The 22,855-nt window shown below is 36.3% G+C and overlaps 1 protein-coding gene across 1 annotated transcript in view; it reads right to left on the reverse strand.

The window, feature by feature from the left end:
• The window catches only part of HIBCH (3-hydroxyisobutyryl-CoA hydrolase), a gene marked incomplete at its 5' end in the record, with an annotated part of 40,920 nt that extends 18,949 nt beyond the window's left edge, over positions 1-21,971 (reverse strand). The window contains 6 exons of the mRNA XM_010073401.1: positions 1,488-1,566; positions 16,899-16,951; positions 19,063-19,143; positions 19,604-19,688; positions 21,023-21,163; positions 21,929-21,971. Of these exons, the coding sequence (XP_010071703.1) occupies positions 1,488-1,566; positions 16,899-16,951; positions 19,063-19,143; positions 19,604-19,688; positions 21,023-21,163; positions 21,929-21,971 (482 nt within the window). The remainder of the gene's footprint in view (positions 1-1,487; positions 1,567-16,898; positions 16,952-19,062; positions 19,144-19,603; positions 19,689-21,022; positions 21,164-21,928) is intronic.
• Between the last annotated feature and the right edge of the window lie 884 nt (positions 21,972-22,855).

Raw genomic sequence — 22,855 nt, forward strand, 5'->3', positions numbered from 1 at the left:
AATATTTTTTTCAGGAGTTAAAATGATAATGAGCTTGCTTATATTTGGGGGGTTTACTACATTTTGACTTGACATTCAGCTCATTTAATATTTTAAGCATTTCAGAATAAGTCTTGGGAAATGTTTCATAGCGGCTGGATAGCAACAAACAATAGATAATACATGTAAGACACTTAAAAAATATGACAAATGCTAGATCTCTTAAGCATTACTAACAGGAAGCACTACAAAAATCCAAGAATTAGCTAAGCGTGTATTTTAACTTGTAATGAGGTTATTGTATTTAAAATATTCTCAACAAAACCAGAATATTATAACTTTTATTATCTTTTCAGAATTGAGTCCTGATTTTATTTTTACATTATTTCTTAGTTTTAACAATACATAACTCTTTTGAAATTCTTTTAAGAAAATAATAGTACTCCTTACAACTAATTCTTCGAGGTGAAACTAAGACTGAACCATGTCTGGTGCCATTGAAGCTGTTTAACCACCAGATAAGGTTCTCTATTCTGAATAAATGTGTTCAACAGGGCCACATATTACAGACTACCCTGATTCTCCTGCTTGAGGACATAAAAGATAAGAACAATTGCAATCATCCTTCAGCTGCCTGGCCTTGGAAAGATGTAGAAACTAGAAATTTTGCAGGAGAGAAATGCAGGATAGATTAGATTAGATTTTTGAGCACTCTTCATACATTTTGTTGACAGGAGAAGGGGCTTGGACATTGAAAGCATTAATGCAGTATATATGCCAGACAACAACAGGCTTGATGTCAATGCTGCGTTGGCGTCAGAATTGTCTTGAAGGGAAACATGAATGATTTTACTGGAAGGTTCATTTTAATCTGACCAACGAGCTGTACCACTGTCTTCATATAGCTCTGAGATGCTTTCTTTTGTACATGTCAGAGTTGACAAAGAAGCTGTAGGATCAAACATTAGAAAACACAAGATATGTGTTGCCTTTTTTTTTCCAAAAAAAGAGAAAAGATGATACTGTGACCTTGCCTGCACGCAATCTCTATACAACTGCAATGGGCTTACATTAATAATCTACAAGAAAGCTGGAATTTCAAGATCTGTCTCATTAACATTGCAGATCAGCTTGTAGTACAGCCAGTTTGACTCATACTCAGTTCCAAATGTAAAGCTGACATACTTGCACTGGGATCGTCAGACTTTATCTGCCTACATCTGTAGCAAAGACTTTGTTCCTCAGATCTACTTCAATTTTTTAAAAAATGTATCCTGACAGTCTTTGTGCCAGTCTAGACAGTAAAACCCAGGTTAAGAACCTCAGTGATCAACCTCCTAGAACACAGATAAGTTTCTGCTAATTTAATAGAAAATGTTTTCATATATGGTCATCCCCAATTCCTTTTTAAAATTCCTTCATTACCACCGCTTTCAGCCAAAGACATTTTATCCTTATTATGCTCCTGTTAAACATGTTAATGTGTGATAATCTGTTAAAGTACTTGCCTATTGCTGTTTCCGGCATTGCGAAAAGTGTCTTTTCTGTAGCAACTCGGAAATGTCCGTGGACTGAGAGGCCAACTCCCTGTGCATGGAGCACAAACAAAGGACACAGTTATAAAATCACCGGTAAAAATAAATCATAAGCATAATCCTGTGTAACACACCTCTTGCTTTGCTCTACAATGAAACAATATTAGATTTACAATGCACAGCTCAACTAAATATTAAAAGGCCTTTTACAGTTCAAACACTAATAAAGCATCATATTACCTTTACAATTTGGATGAAATAGCATTCTTCCTTAAAAAGACTGGTGAGTCATGGAGAGATTAACTTCAAAAGCCCATGAGTGACCGCATTTTCTCCATTGGACTACCAAGGGAGTTGGCATCCCTTTGCTAATGTTATCCCATCTATAATTTTTGCATGTACTTTAAACCACCAACAAAAAAAGCACCAATACTTTTTGGAATGTATATGAATTGCACAAAGTTTTAGTTATAATACTTTTAAAATAAATAATAAACTCTTCTTATAATGTGATAATTACCTACTTTGTCAATAAAGAAGTATTTTAAGCAGGAAAAATCTTCAGCATTATTGATTAAAATTCAAAGTATGTGGTTAGAAACTCACTTACTTAGAAATGTGAATTCTGTTTCTAATATCTAGCCCTCTTCTCTGGCAGTCCTTCTTGATCAGACACTTCCCTCAAGAGCAGAAGAGCTCCTGGTGTTGTCTATCACATATTTTCTGATTTTAGGCAGTGAGCAGCAGCAAGGCCAAATATATATATATATATAATTAAATTACTTTAATTTTGTGTGAACTGACAAATTTAAAGAAAAATTGTTATCTGACAAAATTGCTATTATTTAGTAGGACAGATGCTTATTAGTTTAAGAGTATCCTGTGTAAGGAACAAATGCTTCCAGTCAGAACTCTAAATACATTCCTTTGCGCTTCTGGATTTTGTAATTATTTTTTTTGTAGATGAAATCTTACACAGGTAGAGCCCCACCTAGGAGGCCCTTTGCACTATTAAAATATCTGCAGTACGGCTGTGTTCACTTCACCAAATAGTTCCGGCATTTACACATACAGGTCTTAACGCTCTAATGCCTTTATTAGAGTACACTATATCCTGCACTGTCAGAGTCCTACCTTTCATGATCTTCAAATATATACTAAAGCTAATGTCTTCCTTCAGACTTCTCCAAGATAATAAATTCCTATGGTGAATCAGACTTGTTTTTTAATCCGGTTTATCTTAATTCCACAATGAAACTTTTTTTCCCACTGACAGCTGAATGTTTGAATCTTGTAAAGGATACTTAAAGAATGAGTCTAGAAGTTAAGGAGTTAAGAAATGAACAAGCAATCAATTTAAACAATCTTTCTGTAGGGCTTATATATGAATTTATAAAAAAAACATAGATAAGAGCAGAAATGGTGGTCTGACAATGTATTACTGGAGACAGATTGGCTATAAGGGTGTTTGGTTACAAATTACAAATTTATTACTGCATGGATATTAAGATATCAAGCTTAAAAACAGTATGTTACAGCTCCACTATTAGACTTCCTGTGCCTCAAGGAGGAACACAATATTATAGGCAGTTCAGTCGGAATTCATCAACAAGCCTCTGAAACACTCAGCAGAGTATGTGAATTTTACTTTCTGTATACATGATTTCCTACTCAAGGCAATATTTCAAAAGTCATTATGTGACTATGTGTAGAAAATTTATCATATTTCCATTTTTTAATCATGATGAACACAGAACCATATTAGAAGTATTTTTATAATGAAAAATAAGGTGCTAGTTACTGATAGATGGAGAAACGAAATACAGCTACTACAAATCTTAAAAGTTAAGTTGTAGCTGGGAGGCTATATTATCTTAAATTGTGAATGAACCATATTAGTTAATCAGAGAACTCATCACATCTAGGGGTTTTATTAGGAAATTGAGGGCCATGACAACAGAGAACCATGCAGAGCAAAATAAATATGCCCTTCCTGAATGACATACATAAACATCTGTTCACATACAGAAAAGTAGATCTGTGTCACAGCAAAACCATAAATCCCACTTGTCTATTTACTAAATAATCTACCTCAGACTGTAGAGGAATCACTGCCTAAGAAAGCATAAGTGACAGAATAAAAGAAATGCAAATAGAAATGCCTGCAGGAATGTTGCTTGTATCATCTTCACTAGGCTGATAAAGAATTTTTAGCTGTTCAAGCAAACAATTTTATGATAATACCAATATTAATATCATCTGCAGTGAAAGTCCTGTTGTATCAGTTCACATCCAATGATTACACTCATTTTTAACTGCATGAGAATACAGTTCCTTGTAGGGCTAAAGCCACAAAAGAAATGTGGCAGTCAACAAACACACTGAGCATAACACAACAAAGGGCAAATATATCTGAATGCAGATCTGTAAAAATAGCCAAGGTGCAGCAAAACTGTTTTCAAAAGCATTAGTTGTCAAAGTCAGCAAGTGGAATTGATTCAGGAAGCAGCAGGAGCTTATAGCTATGTTAGATCAAAAATCACTGATGTAAGAGCATTACCCCCTACGTCCAGATACAGCAAATCTTAAACTGAATAAAAATTAATCTTCGTTCATCATTAATGTTATGGACCACTTCAAAGTGTATAATCCATTTTTATCTGTAGATACTAACAGACAAGATGACTTAGTGAACCAGAGCAATGCAGCATAACAGATCCATCTGGACCAAGAATATAACATTGGTTTATGGCATATAAATCAACCCTATACAAGTAATTAAAAAATATAATTTAAAAAAGTGTTTTTGTGAACCTTTCTGTCATTTAGTGTGGTATTTTAAAACATAAAATATTAATGTAATTTAATTTAAATATAAAATATTAATTTCCACATACTGCTTAAAGCTGCTCAGTCCAAATTTTTACAGACGTACGGAAGCAAAATGAGCTGACTGGAGATAGATTATCTGTAATAATATCTGATGTTTCAGTCTTGTTCTCCTGACTCTGAATTATTTAAACAAATTTGATCCAACTATATTAATAGGCCAGGTTCTTCTTAGAGTGAAACTTGGAAAAAAAATCCATAGGCTGTTCCGTGTAGCAGTGCTGCTACAATTAGTGTCCTCTATCAATAGAATTGAGACTGAATTTTTAAAAGCCCTGTTTTGACTTTTCTACTCCCAGCCAAAACTTATCAATGATCTCAAACTGGTTTTTATTAGGGTAGTTATCTGCGAGAGCTGTATTTTTTCCCCCTGTGTAATCTGCAGGGACTAAGCCAGTCTGACGGTGAGTGCCCATACTAGTGTTGCCATCACACCTGGCAGACCATACAGAAGCAGTGGTGGCAGTCAAACATGTGCCTCCGCCGCAGGGATTGAGTGCCTGCAGTTTCATGTCCTCCCTTTCCATGTATGTTGGCTCCTCCAAGGCAAAAAGCAGCAGGTTGAAGAGTTTGGTCTCACGGTCCAGTCTGGCCTACAGACGCTGCGGCTCAACAACCATGACACAAACATATAAAATTCTACCAAGAATTCCTTCTGATTACTCAGAATTTTCTGAAATAACTTATTTCCAGCACTAAGAATGTTTTCTTTGTTTCTTTTTCACTACTGTGTATTACTTTCTAAGACTTACATTTAGTAAGCCTATAAAACTTCCTGGCATCAACAGTCAGCTATGTCTGTTAAAAATACTCTTTCATGTCAGAGGAAGCAGAACTTTTCATGGACACAAGACTTCTGCAACAGAAAGAAAACAGAAGATGTAAGAATACTTAGATCTGAAAAGCCTATAGCAAAAGTAATTAATTACTAGCAAGTGAAACTGTTTCTAGTGTTAAATTTGAAAGCTTTTTTTTTTCCCTAGTGCTGTTCCCCAGTGTTTCCCTATACATAACTGGCCATCTATATTCAGAAAAAGATAGTGTGTTTTTTTAATTATTTCAAAAATTCTGGAAGACAAGCTCTGTCCCTTTGGCCCTCTATATCACCTCAAAATCTAGCTACTGCAGGAAACCTGTATGTCCAACTCTCCACATCTTAATGATTGCAGGGAGGGCAGGCAAGTAGGAGGGAACCCGTTTCAGCAACTTGCATCAACACATAATTAAGCTTTTAGGTTTTATCTTAAAATGGAATTGTCTTTTTGTTCTTAAAGAAAGGCAGATGCAACAGAACTTTATTTAAACAGAGGCATTTGGGATGACAGGAGTGAATTGAGGGGATTTTGTAACGCTGTTCTATTTCTCAGGAAAAAGGACTTGCTGATGATGACAGCACTCTCACTGGGTTTTTTTTCCTTTTTCTTTGCCTTTTTTTGTCCTTGCATGCACATTTTTTTGCTTCTTTCTGCCTCTTCTCACTTGAAGGCCCTTACCATGAGCCCATCAACTCCAGCTCTCCAAAGCTGCTACCACGCTCCCTCGCCCTGCCTCTCTGCACCTTCTTTGCACTGCAGTCAAAACTGGAAACTGGACAAGCTCCTACTTGACCTGAGGGGATTTTGTAACGCTGTTCTATTTCTCAGGAAAAAGTGCTTAGAAAGCATAAAATAGATTAAAACTAAAGGAGAAAATGAGCATTCAAATTCTTCTGGAAATGAGAAAAAGTAGCAGAAATATAAAATAATGGAGAAGCAGGCAAAGATAATTCTCTTCAGAACTTCTTTTCCTTGTTGGAAAAAGGATGGCAAAGGATTGTTCCCCTTCTTACTGAAGCCAGTCACTTGACAGTGACATAGATCTTTATATTTCTTCCACAGAACGTGAAGACATGAGTTCAAAACATTTTTTGTGAAGCCAAGAGGAGAAAAGGTAAGAAGTTGGCATAAAAACCAGAGGAATTTCTCCAGTCTAAAATCTGGCAAACTAAGTCACCCACAATGGCTAATAATTTTTCACTTTTTAATCTGAAAAACTTTAATTTACTCATCAAAAGCACGCCCTGCAAATATACACAGGCTCTAAAATCTAAAAGAGGCAAAGCCCCAGAGAAAGAATTAGGGTGAAGGGAAGAGACCATAATGTGCTTAAAATTGCTTTTTTCATTCTCCTGGTTTTAAACTGTGAACAGATTAGGAAAGCTTTCTGTGGTCTCTAACTTTTTGCACCTTCTGTGAAGCTATCAGTGTAGCTCCTGATTTGCCTTTAGCAGCACCACTTCTCTCCATTGGCTTCTGAGGAGGGCAGGACCTACTTCAGCTGTTTTGGCATCTCACCAGCATTTGGAAGACTTGCTGATGATGACAGCACTCTCACTGGGTTTTTTTTCCTTTTTCTTTGCCTTTTTTTGTCCTTGCATGCACATTTTTTTGCTTCTTTCTGCCTCTTCTCACTTGAAGGCCCTTACCATGAGCCCATCAACTCCAGCTCTCCAAAGCTGCTACCACGCTCCCTCGCCCTGCCTCTCTGCACCTTCTTTGCACTGCAGTCAAAACTGGAAACTGGACAAGCTCCTACTTGACCATCTTCTTTGCAACAACTGCTTGACCTGTTCCTGCTCCCTGCAGGGAGGCTTCACAGGGAAGGAGAGGGAAATAATGAGATAACCCTCAGTATGGGGGCCTATAAAAACCAGAGGAATTTCTCCAGTCTAAAATCTGGCAAACTAAGTCACCCACAATGGCTAATAATTTTTCACTTTTTAATCTGAAAAACTTTAATTTACTCATCAAAAGCACGCCCTGCAAATATACACAGGCTCTAAAATCTAAAAGAGGCAAAGCCCCAGAGAAAGAATTAGGGTGAAGGGAAGAGACCATAATGTGCTTAAAATTGCTTTTTTCATTCTCCTGGTTTTAAACTGTGAACAGATTAGGTACAGCTTAAAACTTCACATTTAGTCTCAGCAGACTAGTGATGTTTGCTCTATGATGAGATCTGTATGTCATTATATTGAGCAGGAATTCTGTGGTCTCTAACTTTTTGCACCTTCTGTGAAGCTATCAGTGTAGCTCCTGATTTGCCTTTAGCAGCACCACTTCTCTCCATTGGCTTCTGAGGAGGGCAGGACCTACTTCAGCTGTTTTGGCATCTCACCAGCATTTGGTATGACTGTATTATACCAACATCTGTACAATGTACATCCAGGAAGTCTGCCTTTCTTTTCTGGCTCTAAAATAGCGGCATCCATTCCTTTTCATAGTGTACATTAAACAATTCGGTCATTGTAGGGGTGGGAGAGGGAGGGGAGAGTTTTACTTACTGCACCAGTACTGACCCATAATTTAAAATACTTGTTTTCAAGACAGTGCTTTATGATAAGCCCTCTGGGGAATAACATCACAGGCAAATCATTGAACATTCAGTGGTTATTTTTTGTTGATGTCAAGAGCTGCTGATATTATAGTCCGATTAGCTACAAAATGAAGTGCACCATTTGTCCCTAGGATCATATGCAGGAGCTTAGCAGGCAGACCAACATGCCAGATGGTAAATATACTGTAACATCAGCAAAAAGCAAATTCTTTCTTAGTATTGACCTAGCATTGTTTTCAACATCCTATACTACAAAAGCTAAGTGGTACACAAGTCAATCTCACAAAGATTTGTTTCAAAGTACAACAAATAGCTACTTGCAAAATCTGTATTCTGTTTTACAGTAAAAGCTGCCTTCAGCTGTGAAGCACTGGCAACAAAAGAGGCCACAAGCTTTTATGTGTTATACATCCATGAGTTTCCAGAGGGAGGGGGAGAGGAAGAGAGAGAAATGGAAAGCAGCTTATCTCGGTTTAGTATGACAATTACTTTTACTTCAGGGCAGATTTTAGAGCATAAATTAAAACAACACCAAAGATGTTCAAGTTTCAGATCGCTGACAAGAGGCATGACATATAAAAAGGAAGAAAGAAGAATCAGAAGTCCCAAGAAGCACTGACGTTTGTAAGTTCCAGTTTCCTAGCTTTAAAAAATAATGTCCATTACAGTATAGAAGTGCTGTGCTATGTAAAATAATAATTCCTCATGAACCTTTATACACTGCAGTTATTCAGCCAAAGTGCATATGTATATTAATAACTAATAAGCAGAATTTCTATAGTTTGCAATAAAATTTGCACCACACATTAATAAATAAATAGCTGTTTGCTCTGTGAGTAATATCCACCCGTGCACTTCACGAATGCACACTCCTCTAATTAAAAATTGTATCACAAGTGGGCAAAATAGTTTCTGAATGTCAGTCTCAAATGCTGCTATCTACACCTCTGTATAAAAGCTGTATGCACACCCTAGAAGCAAATAAATAAAAAACACAGATGGAAAGACATAATGTGCTTTCCCTCAGCATTGTATTTTATATGCCTGACAAATATCAGAAGATGCCTAACTTAAACATATATGTAGCAGCTGCAATTACCACAGCCTGTAATATTTGTCTGGCTTCTTCTTCTACAGCAAACAAGGAAAAAAATTTTATTTGCAGATGTATATCAGAAATTTTACGTATATGATGGTAGTGAAAGGAACATCCCTAAAGAGGACAGGATAACAACAGCTATTGCTCAGCTCCAGCTCCTTTGTGTACTGGAATTCTACTGACTAAAATGTGTAACATACAAGCTGCTTCTGACCTCACTACCAATTCCTTGATAAGAAGTACTAATGTAATAAGAGCTGTTGACCAAATCCTGCTAAAGTGTACACTTAGATGTTTCTAACTGTATTGGCAGAATGCCCATGGTACCTGTAGCAATCCTCTAACAACAGTGTTCAAGAAAGCACCATATTAATTGAGCTGTTGGAAAGTGTTCACTATAAATTACATTTCTAGTCTCAGTAAACTCTCTTAAACTTGTACGGTGTACCTAAGCCTTCATTTTATTTGATGAATGTGCTCCAGATCTGTCAGAGCACTCACATATAGGCAAGATCTTACATAAGGTAATACACAGGCATTCTAATGAATAACCAATATATTAGGTAAAGAAAATATTGACTGAACATCTTCCCCTCAATAACATTTCAAATTAGGTAGTTTAGAAAAAGGCAAGATGCAGTTGATACTTTGAGTGTTCAATTGGAAAACAGTCTAGACGTTTTTTGTATTAAAATAAGCATTGGAAGTTACAGCTTAAATTACCTGCAAGCAGTGCGAAGTGTAAAAGTACTCCTAAAAACACTCCTGAAAATTGACTTCACCTCTCCTTGTAAGAAATTCCTTTATTTTAGGAATTGGCCTTCTTTTCACATAGTTATTCGTATTTCTGTGATTGAGAATGATTTCTATTAGAAATATTGATTCCTGAAAAAAGATGACAACTTCATATGATATCTTCGAAGCAAACTCCTCAACAGCTTTTGGCTATTTATTCCATGCGAGAACCTCAAACAGTCAAGAAATAACCAAATATGTTTTCTTCCATACTGGGCAACCACGGGAAGTAGGCCAATTCCTGTTGTATGTGACATGACAACCTGCCTTTTTTTTTTTTTTTTTTTTTTTTTGCAGCAAACATCCCTGAACACACAAGAGCACAGGGGACTAATTTTTTTTTCTAAACTATTTTCAAAAACTGATTAATTTTACTAGCACTTGCAGTTAATCTAATATTTTGCAAGTCAGGCATTTACTCTCACCTACTGAAGAACTCTGCTACCAAGAAAACTTACATATCTGGTATAAATCTCTATCAAGTCTTTCCCCATATGTCTCAGAACGTTATTATAAAGAGTGAACACTGGAAATATACAAAACATTACTGAACAAACTTCTATAATTATGAAACCTTTTTAGAATGTGGTGAGGTAAAATTTCACACATATGCCAGGCTAAAATTGAAATAAAACACTGCAAACTCCCTCCAGAAAATTATTAATTAAAATTTTGATGAGTCTTTATTGATTAAAGCAGAGCAAAAGCTTAGAACAGAGAAGTGTTCCACTTTTTCCTGAAGAGGGATAAAATGTCATCCTTCCCCAGAAGTCAAATTCTTCTTAAATTGACAAATTGACTTTACATGATGCAACAGAGAATAATTACAGAGGAAAGATGCAAACTTCAACTAAGCAAATTTCTGCCTTAAAGACCTACATATCAGATGCTGAGATCTGATTTACAAGGAAAGTCAGACTTCTTAAACAACATCAGCCTCTGTAATCTTTTGCTGAAAATGAAGTGACAATAACACCAAAAATAAGTAAAGCTAAATATCAAGTAATCAAAAAAAGATGCAGTAATTCTGAATCTGTAGTACAGAAGGGAAGCACGGTCAGATGCACAGTAGAAGGAATATTTCCAAACCATAGGGCAGGTTCAGGAATTTGGCTGCATCTGTTTCTCTGGAACCCGTACATAACCCTCTGATTAAAATGATGTTGTCACTCAGTAAGCAGCATTCTGAAAAAGCTTCATTGTTTTGAACTGTGATGTTTCTGATGCTTCCCCATACACAGCAGAGTTTCCTCTCATAAACAAACTAGGGAAACACAGCCTCGATAATATCACCATGAAATGGACAGCACAATCATCTGAAGGTATATTAAGAGTTACCAGCAGTTTGCAATCCAACTGAGGGAGCAACCTAGCTGGGGTCATACAGAAGCCAATCATTAATGAAGTTTGATCTGATATTTTCATTATCTGTTTGGATGATGAAACAACAAGGATTTCTATAATTTACAGATTACTTTTTGGGAAGGCAAACACTTTGAAGGGAAAGATCAGAATTCAAAACCAACTCAGTCTGGAGATCATATAGAAACTAACGAAACGATAAGAACTACACTTAAGAAAGCACAATCAAATGCAGAGGTTACACGTCTGTTTTCTATAGAACAAATGCCCAGGCATTTTTCATGGGTTTACAGCAACCACAAGCTTAATACAAATAATAATGCAATGCTGTCACAAAAACAACTACGTAAGGTATGATGCTACAGCAGAGTCTGTAGCAGCAGGCACCAAAGGGCTGAAGCATACCCACTCAACCTAGATTCAAGACACCTGGAAAGCCTAACCAGCGTTATAGGTGGAGCTATAAAAGGCAATGCCAGGTGATAGGGCACTCAGGTTTCTTGAAGGAGGAAATAAGTACTATTTTTTTTTTCTTTGTAGTCTTTGAGGAAAAGGGTAGCTTCACAAGACTCTGACAAATAAGCTCTGTTCAAGGAAGAAGATTTAAAAATTGGTAAAAGGTAAGTGATAAAAGTACTGTGATAGAAGTTTGTGTTATGTAAGAAGAAAAGAGGTAAGAGTAATAGCTTTAAAAATAACTAGAAGTGGTGGTGTCCTAACACCTGATGCTTGAAGAGGCTGCTATTTACGTAAGCTATTTGTGACAGAATATCTCTGTAATATATGGGAGACAATTATTCTACTCCACTTGGTGCTGATGAGTCCTCCAGCTGAAATATTGTCTGGTCTCTGATAATGAACTGTAAAGTACATAAATTGGAGAGATTCCAGGGGATTGCAAGAAGAACAATCTATAGTAAACTAATCTATAGTAAAGGCTGAATAACTATCCTTATCCCCATTAAAGAGAGGTGGCTGGGAGCAACAAATTTAAGTCTCTCAAAATGTTCTCAGAGAGCTGTAACTAAGACAGGAATATATTGATTACACATACTAAAGCCTTAAGACACTAGGGAATCTTAACTTGGAAGAATAACTAAACACTTGAGTGGGATGTCTAGAAAAAAATTGGAGAGTTCTGAATGCACTAAGTGAAAGTCTGCTAAACAATCATCTAGCTATATTCAACCCTACTTCAAGTGCAAAAGAATAATCCTGAGGCTCCTCTCATCTCTGTGTTTCTCCATAGTCTAAAGCTTAATATATCTGACATTACTAGCTGAGTGACTAACACAAACAGTACTTAAAAAATTCTGCACTCTCATAGTCACCCTAAAGATACTATATGTAACTTAGATGTAGACTCTCAGTTTAAGGAAAAAACCTTGCCTAAAATACCTGTAGTGCTAGGTGTGTGGACAAAACTAACGGAAAGCCACTCAGGAACCCAAAGACCCAATTAACAAGTTGTGTTCTCATACTCCCAGTCCATATACTGCAGTCCTTCTCTACTGAGGAGGGAATAAAGCCATCAGTACTGCATGCTGCTATTGCTCTCACAAACTGGGCCCTAGAATCTGAGGGAGCTGAGGATGGAAATAATGCTGGGTGACCTTTATCTCTTTAAATTGCGAGCTATATTAAAGTTTCCACTTTCTATTACTCTTTCTAAATGTGAAGATTATAAAATAAGATTCTCAGAACAACGCAAGGCACAGAGCTTTGCAAAGAATTTAAGAGAGCTGGCAACTCTACCAAACTCCGTTTCTGCACTGAAAATGTTGCATGTTACCATATAACTTAAAATCTACTTGCCTCACAGGAAGATGTTTTCTCATCCTAAAACTCAAAGTGTTCATATTAATAAGTATTTTAGGGCCTATTTTGGCCTTGTTAACAATTAAACACACACGCATGCAGTAACATTAGATAATAGGCCTGAAACTGCAGCAAATTACTTTTCACAAAGCACAAAATTCAACTGTGAAACTGACTTCCACAGGCCTTCCTGAAGACCAAGCTTACTTAAGGTCAAAAAGTACTAGATGAATAGAGAGGTGAGTATGATTACTGATAGTTATTTAGCACTGTGGTCCTGAAACAAAGCCTAGCTTGGGAAGTTTCTAAATCATGCCTGCTCTAGAATATGATACTAAGGAAGATGGCCCTTTGTACGCACTGTTGCAGATTCCTCCCTAAACTAAAAGCAATGGCCTTTGCCCCTGAAAATTATGTACTTCTGCTTTGGCAATACGCCACTAAAGTTTAAGTGTGCTTTACACAAAGTTAGCCCAGTGACCTAGACCACATTCATTAACTTCCAAAGTCTATGCCTTGCATTTTTTTTTTCTGTCAAACATTCATCTGGAATTCTAAGCCAAATCATCTGAAAGCTACTATTCAAATCTGTCTAGTGTACTTTACTTGGCTCTGAAATATGTTTAAAATATGTTTTTATTAATCCTTTTAGTCTGTTAGAGTATCTGACACTGTAATACATTTTGTGCCAAAAGAACTCGGGAAAAGATTGGGACTTTTCTAGAACCAAGAAGCCCAAATTTAGGACCTCATTTACAGGGAATAATATTTTTTTTAAAGTATGTTTAAATACTCTGCATTTCTTGTCTACTGTTCAGGTATTTCATTTCAAGGAAATAAAAATCTATGGATAGAAGCCAACTAAAATAATCCGAATGGTAGTTTTTAGCAACATGAGAGTACATGCCCAGTGTGCCCTTCAACAGTATATGCCCTTTAGCAGTAAATGGGCTATTTATAATTTGTTTCACTAATTTTTAGTAAAATGCAGTGATCTTTGCTTCATCAAACATATTTGTCATGTAAACTTACTGCTCTGAATTAAGCACACAAAGCTGAAAAGATACATTTATATTGAATATAAATTTTTATGAACTACAGGACTATAGACAAGAATGTGCAGAACACAAGCTCCACAGCCCCATCTGTCGGCTAATTAAGCTCTGATGAAAGCCATCTACCAGTCTCTAGCCAACAATGCTCAAGTTGAACCAGTTCATCTTTGGATATGCTTCCAAGTTTTACCATTGCAAATCTATGATATCTGTGCATCAGTAGCAACTTTCACTACCTAAGCATGTAATAACTGAGTTTCTAATCCACTCGTGTGGTTTTTAATTTATTTGAAATAATAGCAACAGAGCATTCCATGTGTGTAGTGCTGCTTTCTTGAGCAAGGTTGAGATTGACTTGCTTGCATTTTCATTCATAGATAAATGGTCTATAGTGAAGTTGTAGTGTTTAAGAGGCGTTTCCTTGATTTTTTTTTTTTTTTTTAAATCCAGGCTAAAACCACTTGCTTCTAAAGCCAAGGGCTTGAATGTAAATTTTTTTTAAAGGCATTTACTATAGTTTTTAAGTGGCAAATGTTTCTTGCTCCCACTGAGTTGAAGGGACTAAGACAGCCAGATCTTGAGCATATGAAATAGACGAAATATGACCTGATTGTGTTAAAAACATAGCACCTAGCATTTGAGTGATTTAAAATAAAGCATCTAATTATACCATGAATAGAAAAACTCCTTCATATAAGTGCAGTTCTAGCAAATAATTACAGTAGGACAGAGTACTTCCATAGAGCAAGCAGAACAAGAGAACAGTACAACCATTACGAGTTCAAGGGCTGTTCTAGAGGTTTTAATCTATAAAATCCCACTACAGTGAACCTATTTGTACCACAACAGAAAACAGGTGCTGTAAGCCTTAAGCATGGTTAAGGTCAGTTGTGATAGGGCTCCCAGTACTGAAAACGGTGAGAGAAGAGGGTGGGAGAAAGATGGGAGCTAATGCACTTTTCCTATGTAAACACTGGTCCACTCAAAGGAATCAAAGCAAATCTTAGGGGAGGTGGTTAAAAGAAAAGCATAGAAGACGACTCAAAACCAACATAAAAACACGTACACAAAAATTAATCAGTGTTGAGAAATACTATTGTTAACCACCTTTGTTAAATTATCAGTAGATACTTCCAGGTACTGTCCAAGAGAGACAGGTCGGGGGAGGAAATAGTGTGTTGATGAAAACATGCACTCCTGTAGGAAGGACATCATCTCAGAGTGAACTGCAGCTGTATTAACAAATGCAAACTGAATAGCCCTCAAGGTTTAGAAAAAAGTTCAAAAGTAGTCTGGAACTTAAGACATACCTGCTTGTTCCCTTAAGTTAGGCTGCATACTTGCTCAATCAAAATTTAGTCCCTTATGCCCAAACTGCTACTAGTATCATCAAACTGAGGATAAGCAAGTAATTTGTCATGCAAACTCTAATGGCAGTTAAGCTCTGTCAAGGTCCCACTGAAGTTTGAGTATCCTGTACTAAAATTTGGGTATCCAACTAGAGCTTCAGACTAACTGCTATCTTTTAAAGCTCTTTACAAGAAAGGGAATGAATAAAGAATCTTAGTAATGCAGGATCATCTGACTCCTTCACGTTCTTTTCAGTCCAAAAAAAATACTTTCCTTTCAAAGGACAAAATTCTATTCCTGCTTTAGGCCACAATCATAATGAGCAATCTATAGGACCTCTAAAAAGACATCGGCTGTTGGGCAGTTTTGCTCTTTCATAGCTATCCATGCTATTATTTAAAACTCCATAAAATAAATGGAATCTCATCTCTTATTCACAAATCTTCAGGTCTCCTATGTTCAATACAAAACTTTTTCTGCAAGAAGAGCTACAAGGCTAGTCCCCTTTATGCTGGAAACAATTTATGTATACTAGATTTGGGGGGAAAAAAATGGCTATCTAGCTGAGATCTTTGGGGCTTGGCTGCAGAGAAGCAAAGGGCAAGAGAGCTATTGCGTATTTAGAACACAACCTGAAAAGACCACAACCAAAATAGACAAAATGTGTAAGGAAAGATGGAAAGGGAAGAGTCCTGACAGGTGATGGATCACGTAGCATCCCACTTCTTGCATCCTGTCTTTGACAAACGTAATTTAAATAGACTCTACACCCATATCATACTGACATGCAAGAAAACAAAATAAATCTAAGTGACAATATGGCGACTGACTTCACTGTCAAAGTCATTGTTGAAAACAAGATTATTGTATTCTACTCCCTGCTACGACGTAAATATATCCAACCGAATGTCAAACCGAAGAGAATAGCATTTTAGCACCTAGAAAGGCATGATATTGCCCCTTGAACTACCTACTTATGGTGTTTGGAGACAAAAATTGCCAAAACAATTATTAGCACTGAGCGTAACTAGCAGTGTGATGGATGGAGTCTTCTCCATGTTGCTTTAATAAGGCACAGCCTTGAGGGGGTGGGGGGAATCAGCATCTTGTAACTCATGTTTTAGGAGTACTGCAGAGGTGGGAAAGTAGCTGCATATCCAGATTATTTGTTGGAAAAACAGATAACTCATATTATGAATGTCAAAGTATAGCTTAGAATGATATTGTTCTAATTTTTCAGAGAGTTGTCCCTTAACTGCATTTTTATATAGTTCTATTTTTTTTAATACACTTTGAGTGGAAATTTCTTCTTAGCTCTTCTATGATCTATGGACTCACACTTCAGTATTCTGAAAACCCTTGTGAGTGGTGTTTCCTACAGTGACATGATTCTGCTCATTTCTCGAACACAATTGCCACATCCTCAGAGAAAGCAGCTGCACTAGCTATCAAAGCTTCTTCACTAGAAGAGCAGCAATCTACCCAGATACCCTGACAAGCAAGAGACACAGGCTCAGATATTATGATGTTCTCGAATTGAAATGCTTGAAACGCTATGTGTCCACTTCATTCAACTCCGGTACAGAATATTACATTACTTTAAAACAAATTATATCAGATATCACACCAAGGTACTTAACTTACCCCTCCCATTGTAATGCCATCAATAAGTGCCACATATGGCTTCTTGCAAGTGCCTGTAAGAAAAAAAAAAAAAAAAGTGTAATAAAAACCCAAAAACTGAAACAAACCTTCTTTTTTTTTCAAAAGATTGGACCTGTGAGTTACTACATGCATGACACACTTCCCTATGTCTTACTTCAGCAAGAATAACAGGAAATAAATGGTAAATTAAACAGTAAAATATCAACTTATAATGAAGGTACTTTCATTAAGGAATGAAAATCAACAGTTACTGACTGACTGCATTCTGAGTATTGTAAGAGAACTTTGTACAACCATAAAATGTCAGTTTGTTTGCAGTCCAAGTACCTGACAGTCTAGCCACATCTGGCTATCCAAAATAGCTTTGTAGGATGTTCAGACACAACAATTGCCCTTTCACCCCATCTCACAGCCTGGATTAACAGCACAGAGGGTGTATCAGCACGCCAGTACTTTACTGCAAAGCCAGATGCATTGGTAGGTTTCACCCAGAATGTGACTACAAACTACTGCCATGTGAACATGCTCTGTCACGCCAACTCTGTTGCATGTTACAACCCTGAAAGCTGTGCAGACAGGCTGAGATTATAATGTCCTAAAGTACCCCAGCTTTATCTACCAACTTTATCTGTTGGGGCCCTTAGGACACACAAAACTGAAGACCTGATGCTTTCAATTACCATTCGTGGAAAGATTCAGAAGTTCACTATGAATGAAACCACTCATATGCAGTGTTTTCAGGTTAGAATTAAAGTTCAGTCAGATTGCTGACACACGTATCTGCTGCAACCATGTTGCTAGCTTTTCTGCAGCAACTCTAGATCCTTGTTTTAAAAAAAGAACTATTTTAAAAGGCAGTTCAATTCTCTCAAATTAGTAGTTAGAAAATAGAATTGCATTTCCAGCTTTGTTCTTGCATGAACATATAAGCTAATGCATGGGCTCTAAGTGCTAGTCTTTGAACTAATTTCTACAGAAGCATGCCTTTCCAATAGCAAATGCTGTGAAATCAGCTCCCCTGTGTATTCTGAAGTTGTAAAATGGAAGATATAAATAAATCTTTTTGGCAGAAATCATAGTCTTAAAGGAATACAATAATACCAAAGTAATTTAAAAAAAATCTAGGTTTTGTAATTATATGCACTATAGACATAGAATACCCTAATTATTTTAAAAAGCCCTGAACTTTACAAGTATGGACCCTTGCAATATTTTGAATAGACCAGAGTAGAATAGTTAATTGGAAGGGACCTACAATGATTAGTCCAAATGCTATGGTAATACTAGTTTCTTTCACAAGTACATGAAACCTTAAACTGTTTTTCTTGATGAAGCCAAGAAAGGTACATGTAAAACATGCTCAAAACAGAAACACCGTCAAACAAAGTAAAAATAACTTTTCAGAAAATACTCATATTCCAATTATGCTCTTCTGTCCCCCAAAGTTGATACCATGTTTGCCTCTCCTCCAGTGACTAATACATGTTTAAAAACTCAAACTGCATTAAATTAAAGTATGTTTGGAGAAGTTTCTTCTCATGAAAACATTCAACTCATTACTTTCACCCTAAAGAATTAATATACTTTACCTCAGCAACTTTACCCAGTGTCTCTGCTGTTAGATATTTTAAGACCACATACTCCTAGGTTCTTTGCAGTAAACCAAGGCAGTTAACTCCTAGCTTGAGTGTTCATTATTTAATGCAGTTTATCTAAATTGAAAGCTTTAACATAATTTGATAATCTGCTTTCTGACTGAATATTAATGATTTTCTGTGCATCTATTTTTACCTCGGGTCTTCTTTGAAGTAGATCAATGATACTTAGTGCAGAATTTCATTGTGTGCATCTAAGACTTAATTCATGCATAGCAGAAATATAAGTACCCAGAACAACAGGATGGGATAAGGTAGCTATCGTAATAGCTTAAACAAAAGCAGCAAATTCTTCGTGCAAGGTATAAAAATGAGATATGTCACACCACTGGTACTGAACTTGCTAAAAAAAAAAGAAAAAAAAAAAAAAGACTACTTCTATCATGTTATTGTAGTATTTTATAGATTAGCAAAGAGAGAAAGTGAATTTACATTGAAAGCCACTACTATGAAAACTGTACTGCTTCAGAATTTGCTACTAAACATACCAATGGCATTGTTCAGCATATATTCTTCTCTGAAGAAATCTTGTGTTATTCTACCTCCAACTTTTCCTGCATCTGCAATGGCTTAAAAAGAAATAAAAATTCTAAACATAACTATAATAGAAAATACAACAATTAAAAAAAACATTAATATCACATGATAAGTCTTTTTTCTTTAGCAATCAAACAGCAACTTAATCCTGCTTTACTTTATTTGAGAAAATTTGCTCAAATTTAATATGAATGCAAAGTTTCAAGTTTGAGTCAAGGTAGAGACAAGTCTTCCCAAGAATAACTGGCTGCTAGTACCAGTTATTAATAAAAACCACAATTTTTACTCTTTCATACAATGTTTCAACAGCTGTCTCTTGACAAATAACGTAAATAGCATCTGCATATCAAGGTGTCATAACAAGTCAGCACAACTAATCTCTCTTACCGTTGTGTCGCAAACCTCCACTTACCTGAGTCAAAGTAAAGGAAATCAAGGCAAAATAGTAACTGGCAAAGATATGTAAAAAGTCTAAGTGACGACAGTCCTTACCTTTGATGTCACCCCCCGCACAAAAAGCTTTTCCTCCAGTTCCCTTTATAATTATTAGAAAAGTTTCAGGATCTTGCTCCCAAGCCTAAAAAGTAGTAAATGTTTCCACATAAGATTAAAGTCTGTACAAAAAATGCTTTCACTGTATACTGTCTGTAATTCTTATATTTTTCAAAAAGCAAATTAAACCACATTTAAAAGTTTGTCTTAAACTGAAGTTTGAGAGTTAAATGTCTTTCTGTCACTCCTGTGTCCTATTCAAGCTTGACATCAGAGATCAGCAGAGTTGCGTTGCGTATTTCAGAAAACGCACCTATGCAGAGCTTCCAATCTCTTAAGAAAGGTAGCACTCCCTAAAATTGGGCCCAACATAGATCTCAATGGGAACACAGTGCTGGGGCAGAAAGCTGGGAATATGGTCAACATAGTAACAATGTTCCAGGCCAAATCATGAAAATTGTGTAAACGTAAGATGCGCGGCAAGGAAAACAGCATTTAAATTGTTAATGGATTTTGTCAAAATGACTGCAATCAATGCTAATCAAGGACTGGATCAAAACAATTTGTGCACCTGTGTTTTGTTAGGTACAAAGCCTATGGTTTGGGGTTGTTTTTTTTCTGAATTAAATATACTGGTACAAGACTTCGGAAGCAGTGCAACTGTATTGAGAAAAAGATGCCTTTTACAGGGTTTTTCCTCCCTTTAAACTATGCTTACATATCCCTTATTCATGTAAGAGATGTACCCAGATAAAAGAGAGAAGACATTTCTGTACTTAAAACTACGTCACCTTTTAAGGTTGTGCTTCAAATAAAGCCTGGTACTCAGTACTACAGATAAAGTATTTCTTTCTTTAAATGCTCTTCAAAGAATGCATAAATTTGCAAGACAACTGTCTACCAAAATACCAAAAGTTGGGCAACTATCCAACTAATACTGGTATCTAATAAGTTTGACTTTCTGCATAGGATAAATAATATCATTAAATTTAAAAGGACTATTTGCATACTTAAAATTTCACATTACTTCACTAGCTTGCAGAAACAGCGCCTGTAAAACCATAAATAAGTTCTTTAAGGAATAACACTAACAGCACAGCACCTTGCTTCCTAATGACCTGTGTCTTTATTTCAGCTACACATCTTGCTTTTAATTCAGTCCTGGTTTTAATATGGGTGTCTCTTATCTATCCAGATGCTAAATTTAACTTTGTCTGACAGCTTGTTTCTTAGAGGAGATGTCAAACTTCCTTGAAATTGTCCGTTCTTTCCCATTCTTATAAATCTGAGCTCATTGTCCAATACACTCACACAAACTTTTATTCTTTAAATCAGTACATGAAGAACTGTCAGACTGAATTTTAAAACTGGTTTCAGATAATGTACGTATAGTGGATAGGTAGTAGTAGAGCTACTAACCTTTATTTGCGGATAAATTTGTTGGATCATAGAAGAATTTAGTGCATTGAGAGCCTTGGGTCTATTCAAAGTTATTATTCCGGCACCTCCTCTCTTTTCCAACAACACTTCAGCTGTCAAATCTGTATGCTTAGACATTTTCTGTAAAAGCAAAAACAAATAAAGCAAATGTCACCAGGTAGATATGTTGAGTAACATACTTACAAGAGTGTTTATGGAAATATATTCTCAAAATGCACTATTTAAGATTGTAAAACATGCATTTTGGAATTGTATGCTAAGGTTTTCCCACTATACTCCGAGATTTACTTGCATTTCCTAAGCAGTTCTTTTGAAAACACTTTATGCTTGAGTCCTTCAGAGTAATAAACCTCAGGCAAGCTTTTGAGCCACACACTCCTTCCAATGACAAATATTTGAGTTCATTAAAAACAAACAAACAAAAACACAAAACCACGGTTCATTAAGACTTGACATTCTGAAAATACCTGCAACATTTATAACCATTACCATTCCACAAATGCATAACAACGGCAGTTTCACTCTGCAAAACCAAATGAACACATTGCTTTATCTGTAAGTAACTTTTAACAGCAGAGATCAAAACACTAAACTGTTTTCACAATTGATTTCAAACTCACAGTTTAATGATATGTAAGGAATGTATGGAAGCTAACATAAAAACGAACTGTAAAAGTAGGTAAGGCCAAAATAATTAAGTTTTAATTTACAGTATAATAGAAAAATGTAACAAAGTGCTCAAAGATGTGGGCAATGTTATGCTGGAGCAGTAAGTGATGGCATTCAGAACTACTGTGAGTGTTAGAAGTTCCTTGTGCTGTCTGTCTCAGGGGAGTTAAGAGTCCTAAAAGCTTCCAACTCAGTCAAACAAGATGCTGTTCTTACCAAATGCTGTAATATTACTTGCAGTCTGTTGAATGGCTTCAGCCTGAAAAAAGAAATATATTAAAAAGATAGCTAAAACCACAAACCAGCTACACAATCCCCAAATATATGACTGCTGAGTCAAGCAAAGCTTTGCCAGAAAAATTTCTGAACACAATTGTTTTACATTCTCCTTTTTAAAATCAAGTAAATTAGAGTACAGTTTTGATACCAAAGTTGTAAACTTCTTTGCTTACTAGTAAATAGATAGCAGATACCAATGTCCACTACTCATGTTTTTGATGTGTTCAAGTCAAAAGGAGAACTTCCAAATGATAAGAGTATTATTTATTACAATAAGAGGGGGGAGTATGTTTGATACTTAGCAGTGCGTGTTTTCTAAAGATTTACAGTATTCTTCCAGAGGCTGTAAACACTAACCTTTTTTTTTAAAACTATCTTGTCAAAAACTTGTTTATTTCCAAAGCTTCCTTACAACAAATCTGCCCTGGTGTCCTGGTGTATCCATCCATTCAGGGAGGGTTTATGTAACAGCTCGAACAAGGCTCAGGCTTCTGTCGCTGACAGGGGAGACCCATGCTGGGACATTGTGTGAACATGTCACTAAATTTCAGTCATGAGGCTGTTATTGATTAATTGTCACTGTACTCTGTTGGGAAGACAGTCACAACAGCATCTGCTGGACTTGAGACACCTGGCTTGTGTCAACTTTAACGAGCAATTTTATCTTTCAGCACAAAACACAGACAATTAATGTACTACATGCCAACCTCCCGGCGTCCTAAGGTAGTTTTTAAATACATGATCGCTTCAGAATGGGAAAATTAATCTCAGCCTGGCTAATCTCGGCCTAAATTATATTTTAAACCAGGCCGGGGGGTTACAATCCCCGGCCTTCCCAGACCATCCAGCACCCGCGGCGGGCCC

This window comes from Pterocles gutturalis, unplaced genomic scaffold, assembly GCF_000699245.1.
Source record: "Pterocles gutturalis isolate BGI_N339 unplaced genomic scaffold, ASM69924v1 scaffold14772, whole genome shotgun sequence".
In the NCBI taxonomy this organism is placed as follows: domain Eukaryota; kingdom Metazoa; phylum Chordata; class Aves; order Pterocliformes; family Pteroclidae; genus Pterocles; species Pterocles gutturalis.